Source organism: Nycticebus coucang, chromosome 8 (assembly GCF_027406575.1).
Source record: "Nycticebus coucang isolate mNycCou1 chromosome 8, mNycCou1.pri, whole genome shotgun sequence".
Taxonomy (NCBI): domain Eukaryota; kingdom Metazoa; phylum Chordata; class Mammalia; order Primates; family Lorisidae; genus Nycticebus; species Nycticebus coucang.
Genome location: NC_069787.1, coordinates 108,504,451 through 108,517,700, shown reverse-complemented (window position 1 = coordinate 108,517,700; position 13,250 = coordinate 108,504,451). Strand labels below are relative to the sequence as shown.

Below are 13,250 nucleotides of genomic sequence, written 5' to 3'. Positions count from 1 at the left end.
TAAACGATTTACCCAGACAGAAGTGGAATATATTCCTTCACATCAGACATGCATGACTCTAGGGCGTGATAGGTGCCTGCAAGGGGCCTGAACAGCACAGGTCCTCAACACAAGTCTGTTCAGTGAATGAACAAAACCACAGCCCATCCAAAACTGGCCTAGAAGAGTGCAAGAAAAGAACACTGAGCACTTCCACATGGCTTCATGCTTCTTTTTCTCACTCCCTTACTAATAGGCAAGTTATAATTTTAAACAAAAAAGAAATACCTAAATCAGTAAGAAAGTAAAGTCTCACAAAGAATAGACAGACTTCTTGTAATTTATTTGAGTTATTTCCAAGCAACAGTTACAAAAGTTTTTAGTTTTTATAATATACTCTTGATAAGAAAATAAAATTTAAATAAAAATACATTCTGAACAATACAACATGGTTACACAAATTCACTACATTAAGTTTTGATAACTTACATTTTCAAAGTGGACACTGTAAAAACCAATATTTACTAGCAACATTAATTTCCAAGTTAATAAAAATGAAAGCAGATAATATAAATCAAGATTGGTAATTTAACTCTAGAATGAGTTTTGTATTTTTCACATACTGTGAGGACAACTAAAAAGGCTATGTAGAATTCTGTCTTTATAAGATGTACCGTTAGGACAAATTAAAGGTGCTTTCCCTTACAAATAAACTCTGTTTTTCAAAATGTGGCATGAACGTACCTTTCTGATAAATGAATGAAATCAGACTTCAGAAACAAAAGCCACATCATTTGTCACTTACTGTTTTTGAGACAGAGTTTCTTTCATTTTTGTTGCCCTCAGTAGAGTACTGTCATCTTTTTTTGTATATAAAAAAAGCCTAGTTTTGACACTTAACCATTACCCGTGATATTAAAAACATATTTCTTTGGCAAACAAAACAGTTCCATTTGATAAATTATATTCTTATGAGTAAAATTTTTGCTATTGCCCATCATATTATTAAATGAATATTTAAAAAGCCAAATAAGAACAAAACAAGCAACAGATCAACATAATTTTAACTGATGGAAAAGGTTAAATTAGAATCAGAACTGGCAGTTATGGCAAATTTCCCCATACCATCCTTTTCTTTCTTTCCTGGGGTTTTCAGGTTTTCAGCGTGAACTAAGCTGCTATGGATTATTTTAAATGTGGAAAAGGCAGAGAAAGTAAATCAGGTAGTAAAAATCAAAGCACTCATGATTAATAGTAGAGAAAGAGGCCTCTGGAAGCAAATTCCTTGGTTGTCTTAGGGGCCTACTGACATGGTTTCTTATTTCAAAAGTTCAAAGAAAATTAATTTAATTTCACATTACTTCTTTTCAGACTGTGCCAAGCTGGTAAATTCCAGTCAAACTGGATGTTTGAAAGTGTTATGTGAAGAAAATGACTAAATGACTGAACTCTACCCTTCAAATCTAGACTTGCACATGCAGAGCCTTGGTCCCTTTTATCATGCCATGATCTTTAAAACCAACTGTAATTGGGAATTTGATATTATAAATGTTTGGAGAATATTTCTTTTGCCTTAAAAAAATAGCAGAGGACCAAAAAGTCACTAAAGAGTCATGACTGGTACCTGGTAACACTTGCTTGTCCTCTGCAGGTAGACATTTCAGAGATTCAATCTGAATGAGAAATGTATTAAATGGCTAAATTCATTCACATTTATAAATTAGTATAGTTTACGGAATCCACAAATTCATAAAATTTGAAGGAATTTTTTTTTTTTTTTTTGAGACAGAGTCTCACTATGTCACTCTGGGTAGAGTGCCATGGCATCACAGTTCACAGCAACCTCAAACTCTTGGGCTTAAGAGATTCTCTTGCCTCAGTCTCCCAAATAGCTGGGACTACAGGCGCCCGCCACGATGCCCAGGTATTTTTTTTTTTTTTTGCTTTAGTTGTCATTGTTGTTTGGCTGGCCCGGGCTGGATTTGAACCCCGGCCCGCTAGCTCCTGTGTATGCGGCTGGCGCTCTAGCCACTTGAGCAATAGGCGCCGAGCCAGAAGGAATTTTTCTTTCTTTTTTTTTTTTTTGTAGAGACAGAGTCTCACTGTACCGCCCTCGGGTAGAGTGCCGTGGCGTCACACGGCTCACAGCAACCTCTAACTCTTGGGCTTACGTGATTCTCTTGCCTCAGCCTCCCGAGCAGCTGGGACTACAGGCGCCCGCCACAACGCCCGGCTATTTTTTTGTTGCAGTTTGGCCGGGGCTGGGTTTGAACCCGCCACCCTCGGCATATGGGGCCGGCGCCCTACTCACTGAGCCACAGGCGCCGCCCCAGAAGGAATTTTTCAAACTTGTCTTTAAACTGGGCCAAGAGTCATCTACCATAATACAGACTAGTACTGATTCTTAAATATAACCAACTGGTTTTTACAGTCATTTAGAGAAATACATTGCTTTGTTACATTTATGGAACAACTTTGATTGTGTGCCAATAGTTTTTAAAAATAATTACCTAATAACAATATACTTTAAAAACAATTGCCTACCAATAACATAATTGGCAAAGCATATCCTGAAATATAGCTTATGCTCAGGGAGACAAAAAAGCACTACTAGCTAGACTTATAAGTCACAGTTTTAAAGAGAAACATGTAAATACTCCAAGGTTCAAAGTACCACATTTAGAAAATGTTCTGAATTAAAAAAGACAAAAAAAAAGGTTTTTAATACTGATGAAGCCAAGTGCATTCCTCTTAACTTCAAAGTGGCAACTTGCTTCGACTGCTTATTTACAGTTAGGGTTTTTAGGACAAAAAGAAAATTATTAGGGAAAAATAGTATTCAAATAGTTGCTTGCCCAAATTCCATTTGGCTAGCAGGCAATAAGGAAACAGTAATGAAATATAAACATTTTCAGGAAAGCATTATTCTAAACTTAAACACTGATCATTCAACTGATCATAAAGATTAGATACCACAGAGTATCGGAAGTATAATCTGGGGCAGTCCAGATTATTAAAGTGCGCCTAGTGACTGTTCTCGAGTTAGATCACAACCTAACATTATGAGAAGGGCATCCCTATGGTGGCCTTTCTTATAACATGAAATAGCAGGTGAAGTCAAGTGATTTTCCTACCACTTTCATCCACTGTTTACTTTCTCTTCTTTTTCAGAAAAGATGTCCTTGAAAGTCATGATAATCTGAACTCTCAAATTAAGAAAATGAGTACCAGATATTTAAAATAATTGAGGAAAAATTTAATGGTCTCATTATATTTCATCTGCCATCACTCATTCCAAATGTAAACAAGATGCACACAATAGCACATATTCCCTGATTCTTCCTATCTGAGTTGTGTTTACATCTTTAAGAAGGCAAAAAGATCTACCAAGTTTCAAGGATGCTCTGGTAGTTTTCAAAAATTTTTGTAGCTATCTGTAATATAACCTGTAATGAATGATAGACCAAAGGAAAATTTTTTTTCTTTTCTTTTTTAAGGAAAGAGGGTCTAGCTGAACTAAATGAGAAGCTCTGAATTGTCATGGATTGGGATTTTCTAGTAAAACATAATGTTGGCAGTAGAGAGCAGGCACTAATGGTAGTGAAAACAAGTCCACAGAACAGTGTTACAAGAAGAGATGTTTTCTTGCTATGGAGGAGTTCTCCCTTTGTTGCAAAACTTCTTAAGGAATCTTCTTTAGGAAGAGTCTGTCAAAAAGAAGTTGCAGAAATATGCATCTGGACACACGAAAGAATCCTGGGCTTCAAATGCTCTAGTGATGCATCAATACGAAGATTCTCAAACAATTTCAATTATTAAATATTAAATATGATATGAATGTAGGTAACATCGAAGCCAATGTTCATTCTTAAATACTATGAACAAAACATATGATAAATTGAAAAACTCCAAGAAAAATAATTATTTTCCAGTTCTTCTGAAATCAATTGGTCAGACTCTAAGATGTTTTCCCAACAATTGGATTTTCCCTAGAAAACAAGAAAATCATTTTTCAAAAGTTAAAAAATATGAAATTTTAAAATGTGACACATATAGAATCCATTAAATATTTATAATTTTCCCATAATCTCTCTGGTCAAGTCTTGTTTTATTAATTCAATGAGTATTGCTGATCACCTATTACATTGTAGGCACTATTCTAGAAGTTAAGGTTATGCTAGTAAATAAAATAGACAAAGCATTGCCATCATGGAAGTTACATCTTGGAATAGGGAATATTAATCCAGTGAAATATTTAGCATGAGAGAGATTGGTATTTTTTTTAATAGAGAAAAATGAAAGTGGGAAGGAGTAACATGGGATTTGGAGGAGAGGTACTATTCAAGAAGGATGGTCAATATATATTGTTTTTTAGAAATTTATTTACTTATTTATTCATTTTTTGTTGTTGTTGCAATTGTCATTGTTGATTTTAGCTGGCCTGGGCTAGGTTCGAACCTGCCAACCTGGGTGTATGTGGCCGGTGCCCTACCCACTGAGCTACAGGTGCTGCCCAGGATGGTCAAAATTAACTAGGACCTCACATGGAAACTTCCAAAGGCTCTGGCCGGGGGTCCTCAAACTACAGCCCGCGGGCCACATGCGGTGGTGTGATTGTATTTGTTCCCGTTTTTTTTTTTTACTTTACAATAAGATATGTGCAGTGTGCATAGGAATTTGTTCATAGTTTTTTTTTTAAAGAAAGTCCGGCCCTCCAATGGTCTGAGGGACAGTGAACTGGCCCCCTGTTTAAAAAGTTTGAGGACCCCTGAATTACACTTATTGGAAACACAAGATTGGGATGCTTAGGATAATCTTTCTAATGAGTTGAGCTTTCTAACCAGGAAGAACATAAATATTTATACCCATTCAACTGATTTTTAATGTTTATAAATAAAAAATACTAATACACATAATTATCATAGACTGTTTAAAGTGATGGGGCCAGGATTTGGAGCCCCCTCACTAATACACTGTGTGACCATGGGGCGAGGCATTTAACTCTCGGTTTCTCTAGCTGCAAAGTAAGGATAAAACCATGTTGGGCTGATGTGAGGATCAATGAAAGAGTGTATACTGTGGTAAAACACTGTTATTTGCTGGCCCAAGAAACATATCCTGGGCGGTGCCCTCAGTGGGTAGGGCGCTGGCCACATACACTCAGTCTGGTGAGCCAGGTTGGGCCAGCTAAACAATGACAACAAACAACAACAAAATAGCTGGGCCTTGTGGCGGGCGCCTGTAGTCCCAGCTACTTGGGAGGCTGAGGCAAGAGAATCACTTAAGCCCAAGAGTTTGAGGTTGCTGTGAGCTATGACGCCATGACACTTGACTGAGGGCAACACAGTGAGACTCTGTCTCAAAAAGAAGAAAAAAAAAAGAATCATATCCTATTCTGGCTATCTACTTCTTTATAAATAGGACCCTAATTCTGTTCTAATATTGGGCAGTTCTGTGCTTCAGGGGAGTCTGGGGTAACTCTAGACAAGGTTCCTTTCTCTTAATGTGGAGGAAATAGCCTTTTCTACCTCTGGACAGTATCTTATAGAAATGTGTTCTGAACTAAACCGTAATTTATCTGTGACCATCTGTGACAAGCCTGAGGAAGACTGGAGATTAGCTTGTGGAGGCAGATGTTCCTTGATGACAGGGCTGAGCTGCTAAATTAACTAACTGCAGAAGTTAGGACTTAATTAATGAGATTAAAACATTTCTTATTGTTTAAGCCACTTCACTTTGGTCTTTGGTACTTACTGCTAAAAGCAATCTAAATTATATGATGCAAATATAGTGCTCCATGGTGAAGTAAGCTCCCAGTAAATTTTAGCTGTGGCTGTTGTTGTCTGTGGTAGCATCCATCCACATATGAGATGGATCCAAAAAAGCAACTATAAAATACTTCTGGCACTTTCAGTTTTTTTTTTTCTCCAGTATGTAAAGGTATTGTGGGAGATACAAAGGAGAAGGAGGATCAGTTAAAAACAAAAAAATACTGGGTATTCAAAGACTTATTGAACATGACATAAAAAGCGATTTTTAAGCACCATCACAAAAGACAAAGAGTGCTTTGAGTTTCAGTGACCAGCTTACATAAGACAAAGGCTCTGAGCTGGGTCTTGGCAGGTGAGGGTAAGCAGGAGGCCTGTAGGTCAGGGGTGAGGACAGGGCAGGAGGAGCAATCTCAAACTCTGCTTAAAACTATGTTTGTAGGCCAGGTGTGATGGCTCATGCCTGTAATCCTAGCACTCAGGGAACAGAGGCTGGAGGATCTCCTGAGCTCAGGACATTGAGACCAGACTGAGTAAGAGTGAGACCCCATCTCTACTAAAAATAGAAAAATTACCTGAGTGTTGTGGTACCTGTAGTCCCACCTACTGGGGAGGTTGAGGAAAGATGACTGCTTGACCCGCCTCGAGTTTGAGGTTGGTGTGAGCTATAAGGAAGCCATGGCCCTCTACCCAGGGTGACAGAGACTCTTGTCTCAAAAAAAAAAAAAAAAAAAAAAGTTTATAGTAGCTTAAAAACGACTTACTTGCTCCCATATTTTGCACTACTTGATCTTTTCTTCCTATACTTTTCATGAGGTTCATTCAGCTCCTTTATTATGTTTTTTATTTGCTTAATTGTCTTAAAGGTTGTTACAGAATCTTCAATTACAAAGTTAGAATAATCATCAGGTTCTTTCTGTGGTCCTTGATAGACTGCTATAGTTCCACAAGCCTCTACAAGAAGCAGTAAAACCTCTGATCAGACAACTAAATTCCATAAATGCAATTTGTAGTACAGATAAGTATTTTTCAAGTGTCTCATGCTGGGGAGATTTCCCTTGGCAATACATAGATAACTAAAATACACAGATGTTATTAATTATAATCATCAAATTTATGTAAAAATAAGTATTTGTACTTCATAAATGTCAATGAAAAATGCCCCCCTCCAGGCGTTTGTTAACCTTTATATAAACAATATTTTGATAAACCTATGAGTATTTTCAACTTTTAGAAATGCCCAAAGCAATATTTCAGGAATTGGTAATGAAAGATTATGGTTATATAAAATAGATTAGTTGTGCATTTACCTTCCATCTTTTGCAGCTTAAGAAAACTGAGGGTAAAGAGGGAATAAATTCTTTCTGTTTCTCTGTCTTCGTCAATATCTATTTGGATATCTGCAGGGATACCTCTATGGTAAAATAAAATTAAAGACATTGGAAAATTTTTACTTTGTTAACATGTGAAATACTTTTGATGGTCTGAAACTGAAAATGGAATCTTAGAATTTTGCAGAATGACACCAGAAATTTAGCTTCATCTGACAGTTAAATAAAATGGGGCCAAGAGAGGTTTGGTCATTATGTAACTCTATTCATAAGGAACAGAATTTTAAAGTAAAACCATTTTTATAATCTGTGCTTCATCACAAAAACAATACATCATTACTTAAGTCTCCAGGGCTATAATGGTTGTTCCATATAATTAGAAAAAGAGTGTTAAGGACCCCCTTTTCCTTGATATCTACTCAAGCTTGTGCTTCTATATAAACATTGCCTTTATAATTTTTTAAAAATTTGTGCTACTATTAATTTCAGAACAATTTTCATTATGCCCAAAAGAAACCCTGCATCCATGTGCACTGCCCACTTCTCCCTCTCTCCGGCAGCTAGCAATCTCTACCTACTTTTCAGTCTCTATGAATTGACCTATTCTGGATACTTTCCTCCGTATTATTGCACGTGGCCTCTATGTCCGCCCTCTTTAACTTAGCATGTTTTCAAGGTTCACTCGTGTTGCAGCATATATCAGTACTTCATTCCCTTTTACGGCCAAACAATATACTATTGCGTGGACAAACCACATTTTAAAACATTGCTATTTCAATTAGAAAGAAACTTACGCAGTACATGGCTTGCAGCCGAGAGTGTTTTCACTGGTCTCCTGACAGCAGAGCCAGTTTCCGTTGATATATGCAGAGGGGTGATAAAAACTGAGCCTGTTTTGATTGCATCGGCTCACCCTGCAGAGCATGTCTATCCATTGATTAGCTTCTACGCAATTATTTGCCTGGACATAGAGTGGTTTCTCCGTATGTATAACTTGGAACATCTTCATAAGGCAATTAAGATAAAAAGTTAGTAACACAGTCTAAACCACACAAAATAGAAAAAGTACATAACAGAAATCTAGTTTGCTTGACTAGATAACTACAGCTAAAGTATTTTATGATTTGTTACTTTTAAAGCAAATTAGTCCCAAAGACAACCTGAGTCACATGGTGCTAAGCAGTACAACAGAATAAATTTTTAGAAACCACACATGTCCAAAGAAATCGACTATCACATAAACAAGAATAAAGGGAGGGAATTTCAGATGGAAGAAAAAGTTTGTGCATAGGCAAAGCAGTGGGAAAATATCAGAGGAACAAGGAAATCATCTGGATTGGCCTGAGTGCGTGTCATGTACTGAATGGTAGCAGAAGACAAAGCTGGGCAGATAGGTTGGGACTATATTACTTAGATTGAATATCATGTAGAGAAGTTTAATAAAAGAGAAGTAACTGAGAAAAGTAATTTTAATTTAAGAAAATAGGCAGACAATATGAGGCATCAATTGTAATGGACAATTTTAAGGTAGAGTTTGAGCTGGCAACTTATAAACTGTTAATGATTACTGGTTAACACTAAAACCACCTTTAAAAAATTTTCAACTAATTTATGTGTGCAGTTCAGAAGGCTGTAAATATTTACCTATATAACTTACATTTTTCTTGTTGAAAGAGCTCTCTTCCAGTTTTTCCACGGCAAGAATGTTTTTTACTGGAATTGTGTAAATTGCATCTTTGCCTAAATAACAAAAGAAGAACAAAATTAAAATAATTTCCATCAGATTTATAAAGATGAGAGGTTTCAGCTCATCTTAGAAGTATAAATAACCTAAAGTAGATTTCCAGATGCTGTGTATATACGTATTTTTGTTTTATGGAACAGATGAATTTTGATTATTTCCTATAAAGTGACTTACCTCTTTTAGGAACATAAAATTAAAATATTTTCAAGAAAAATGTGGAACTAAATTTGATTCCTATGTAGAAAATAACAGTGCTACATAATTTAACATTAATGATATGGCAACTGAAAAAAAATACACTTAGAAATAGAGGCTTGCTAAGACAAGATTTCCTTATACCTGTGGTATTTTTTTCCTTTGCTCATACTTTTTCTTCCATCTGAAATTTCTTCTCTTTATTCTTTTCATTTTTTTTTTGAGACAGAGTCTTATATGTTGCCCTCGGTAGAGTACTGTGGCATAACAGCTCACAGCAACCTCTAACTCTTGGGCGTAAGCAATGCTCTTGCCTCAGCCTCTCAAGTAGCTGGGACTACAGGGGCCTGCTACAATGCCTGACTTTTTATTTTTTTTTTGCAGTTGTCATTGTTGTTTAGCTAGTCCCAGGCTGGGTTCGAACCCGCCAGCCCCTGTGCATGTGGCTGGTGCCGTAACCACTGTGCTACAGGCGCCCAGCCATTCCTCTCTTTATTCTTATTTATATGATAGTCCATTTCTTTAAACATGTGTGGCTTCTAAAAATATGTAATATGTACAATACAAAACTTGCCAAGACATGGAATTTTCTTTCATGGAGTTATTACATAAGCAGTAAATATGACTGCTAAGTCAATTTTTCTAACCTAATATTTAATTAAGGGATCAAACCTTAATTAAATGTTTCTAAACTGAAAAACTGTTCGTTATTATCGCGTATTTGTTGGTCAATTGACTAAAGCTACAAAATTTACTCTAAGATATGAAACAAAAGTAAAAATATTACTTGGTAGAATAAATCCTTAACTAAGAGTTTGGAAATTCGGTTAAGGAAATTTAAGTTTGTTAACAGAACTCAATAGTAATCTAAGAATATGATGTACTTCATCTTACAACTTACCTGAGAATAAACTGTATTTTGTAGTCATAGAAACTATAAGCAAATATTAATATAACTGACTTCTGGTCATTTTATAATGTGGTTCTTAGAAAAAAGTTTGCTTTTATTTCCCCCTTTGCCTTAATGACATGTGGACTGAAGTGCCAGAGGTTAAGAACTTTTTTGTTTTTGCTTTTTTTTTAGAGACATGATCTCACTCTGTGGCCCAGGTTGGAATGCAGTGTCATATCATAACTCACTGCAGCTTTGAACTCCTGGGCTCAAGTGATCCTCCTCTCTCATCCTCCTGAGTAGCTAGGACTATAGGTATAAAAGACCATGCATGGGTAATTTTTTAATTTTTTGTAGCAAGAGGGTCTTACTATGTTGCCTAGGCTGGTTTCAGACTCCTGGCCTTAAGCAATCCTCCTGCCTTAGTCTCCCAAAGTGCTGGGATTATGGGATTATGGGAGTGAGCCACTGTGTCTGGCCAGACCTTTGCATTTTATATTATTCAACTAGTTGGCCAAGAAAACTATTTAGTTAAAAAGGGTTTTTTTGGTCTTAAGCAGAGATGTTAACATAGAATATTTACTAAGCCTGGCTTCTAATATAACATCTAAATTTTAGGTAATTCAAGCAGATGGGATATGCAATTTTTTAACAACAACGAAAAAATAACTGGGCGTTGTGGCAGGTGCCTGAAGTCCCAGCTACTCGGGAGACTGAGGGAAAAGAATCGTTTAAGCCCAAGAATTTGAGATTGCTGTGAGCTGTGACGCCATGGCACTCTACCCAGGGCAACATAGTGAGACTGTCTCAAAAAAAAAAAAAAAAAATAAATAAATAAAAAACAAGGTGGGGTGTGTGTGTGGCACCTATGGCTCAAGGAGTAGGGCACTGGCCCCATCTCCTGGGGATGACGGGTTCAAGCCCAGCTCCGGCCAAAACTGCAAAAAAAAAAAAAAAAAAAAATTGAAGAAACAGAAAGAATGTTCCACAGAAAATGTCTCTGAGATAAAGGGAGAAATCTTCAGATTAAAAGTTATTTATCAAGTACTGAGTAGGATGGAAGAAAAAACACTAGGACTTGAAGACTAAAGAACAGTACTAAGAGTTTCTACAGAGAAGAATTAAAAGACTGAGAATCAGATTGACATGAAATACTCAGCAGCAGCAAAGGAAACTATTAAAAAAATAGAGTACCACCTTTGAACTTCTGAAGGAACATGATTTTTAAGTCTTTAGGATTTTCACTGGAACTCTGTGTACCTTTTGTTTCTTTTTCTGGTCTGACTGCATTAGCTACAACTTACAGGTGTGCCCAACCCATGACCCATGGACTGAATGCAGATTTGTGAGGACTTTTTGTTTATCTATGGTGGCAGATACCAAGAAAATTATGTACAGACTTTTTGCTCAGCAATTTTCATTAATGTTTGTGTATTTAATGTGTGGCCCAAGACAACGCTGCTTCTTTCAATGTGGCCCAGAGAAGCCAAAAGGCTAGATACCCTGTGAACGTGAGTGAACAATGTTAAACAGAATTTATTAAAGTGGATAATCCCTACTTTGTTAACTGCAGATTTCTTATATACACCTTTCATTGGGTTATCTTCTAGACTTAGCTGAGCTTTTTTTCTTTAATCATGAACAGGTACTATATTTTGTTAAATACATTTTCTGCATTGACTGAGATGATCACATGGTTTCCCTTCTTTATTCTGTTAATATGAACTATGCTCATTGTTTCTCAGATATCAAACCAATTTTGCATTCTTTTTTTTTTGGGGGGGGAGACAATCTTACTATGTTGCTCTCAGTAGAGTGCCATGGCTTCAGCTCACAGCAACCTCAACTCTTAGGCTTCAGTGATTCTCTTTTTTTTTTTTTTTTTTGGTTTTTGGCCGGGGCTGGGTTTGAACCCGCCCCCTCTGGCATATGGGACCAGCGCCCTACTCCTTGAGCCACAGGCGCTGCCCGGGCTTCAGTGATTCTCTTGCCTCAGCCTCCCAAGTAGCTGAGACTACAAGACGCCTGCCACAATGCCTGGCTATTTTTTTGGTTGTAGTTGTCATTGTTGTTTGGCAGGCCTGGGCTGGATTCGAACCTGCCAGGCTCTGGTGTATGTGGCTGGCACCCTAGCCGCTGAGCTACAAGCCCCAATTTTGCATTCTTGAAAAAAATTCACTTGGATTCTCCTTTTCATATATCGTTGGATTCAATTCAGTATATTTTTTCTTGTATAATCTTTGATTTTAGTATTAGAGTTATGCAGACTTTAAAAGATGAGTTGGCAAGTATTCTGTCCCTTGTCTAAAAGAGTTCATAAGACTGACATTTCTACCTTAAGAGATTGCCACCTTCACCAGTAAAGCTATCTGAGCTTGGAGTTATTTTCTAACAAATTTCATTAAAAACATAATAGGGCTTTTCAGATGTATTCTTTTTTTGCGTCAGTTTTTTTTTGTGTGTGTGTGTGTGTGTGTGTGTGCAGTTTTTGGCCGGGGCTGGGTTTGAACCCGCCACCTCCAGCATATGGGGCCAGTGCCCTACTCCTTTTTTGTGTCAGTTTTGATAAGTTGTTTTTCAAGAAATTTGTCCATTCATTTGAATTGTCAAACTTATTGACATAAAGTTGATTATTTCGTTATGTTTTTTTTTTTTTTTTTTTTGAGACAGAGTCTATGTTGCCCTCAGTAGAGTGCCATAGAGTCACAGCTCACAGTAACCTCAAACTCTTGGGATTAAGTGATTCTGCCTCCCAAGTAGCTGGGACTACAGGTGCCTGCCACAACACCTGGCTATTTATTTACTTTTGGTTGTTGTAGTTGTCGTTGTTATTTAGCAGGCCCAGGCCGGGCTCAAGCCCGCCAGCTCCGGTGTATGTGGCTGGCACCCTAACCACTGAACATGGGCGCAGAGTCTCGTTATTAAGTTTTTTAATACAACTGGAATTGGTAATATTCTCTCATGTCATCCCTAACAACAGTGACTTGTGTTTTCTGTTTTTAAAATTTTGATCAGTCTTGCTTGCATTTTTCAATTTTATTTAAGCTTTTGCCTTTGTTCTTCTTCACTGTTAGTTTGTTTCCTATTTCACTGATTGGCTCATCTTTTGCCTTCCTTCGATTTACTTTAATCTGCTCTTCTTTTTCTAGTAGAAGTTGGAAACATACTATTTCTTCCCTTTTTTGGAGACAGAGTCTTGCTCCGTTGCCCAGCTAGAGTACATGATGTTGTCATAGTTCACTGCGACTTCAAACTCCTGGACTCCAGTGATTTTCCTAACTCAGTCTCCCAAGTAGCATGTGCCACCACACCTGGCTATTTTTTGTACAGATGGGTCTTAC

General features: G+C 37.1%; 1 protein-coding gene across 3 annotated transcripts in view; it reads right to left on the bottom strand.

Moving 5' to 3' along the window:
- Nucleotides 1-303: 303 nt before the first annotated feature.
- RASA2 (RAS p21 protein activator 2) overlaps nt 304-13,250 on the bottom strand; it is a 118,717-nt gene continuing 105,770 nt past the window's right edge. For 2 of the 3 annotated variants that reach the window (XM_053598689.1, XM_053598690.1), the window contains exons 20-24: nt 8,736-8,818; nt 7,873-8,081; nt 7,058-7,161; nt 6,512-6,701; nt 304-3,968 (exon numbers count right to left, since the gene is read on the bottom strand). In XM_053598689.1, the coding sequence (XP_053454664.1) occupies nt 3,938-3,968; nt 6,512-6,701; nt 7,058-7,161; nt 7,873-8,081; nt 8,736-8,818 (617 nt within the window). In that variant the 3' untranslated portion in view covers nt 304-3,937. Of the gene's footprint in view, nt 3,969-6,511; nt 6,702-7,057; nt 7,162-7,872; nt 8,082-8,735; nt 8,819-13,250 lie in introns of those variants that run through there. The other variant, XM_053598691.1, reaches the window with a different exon arrangement.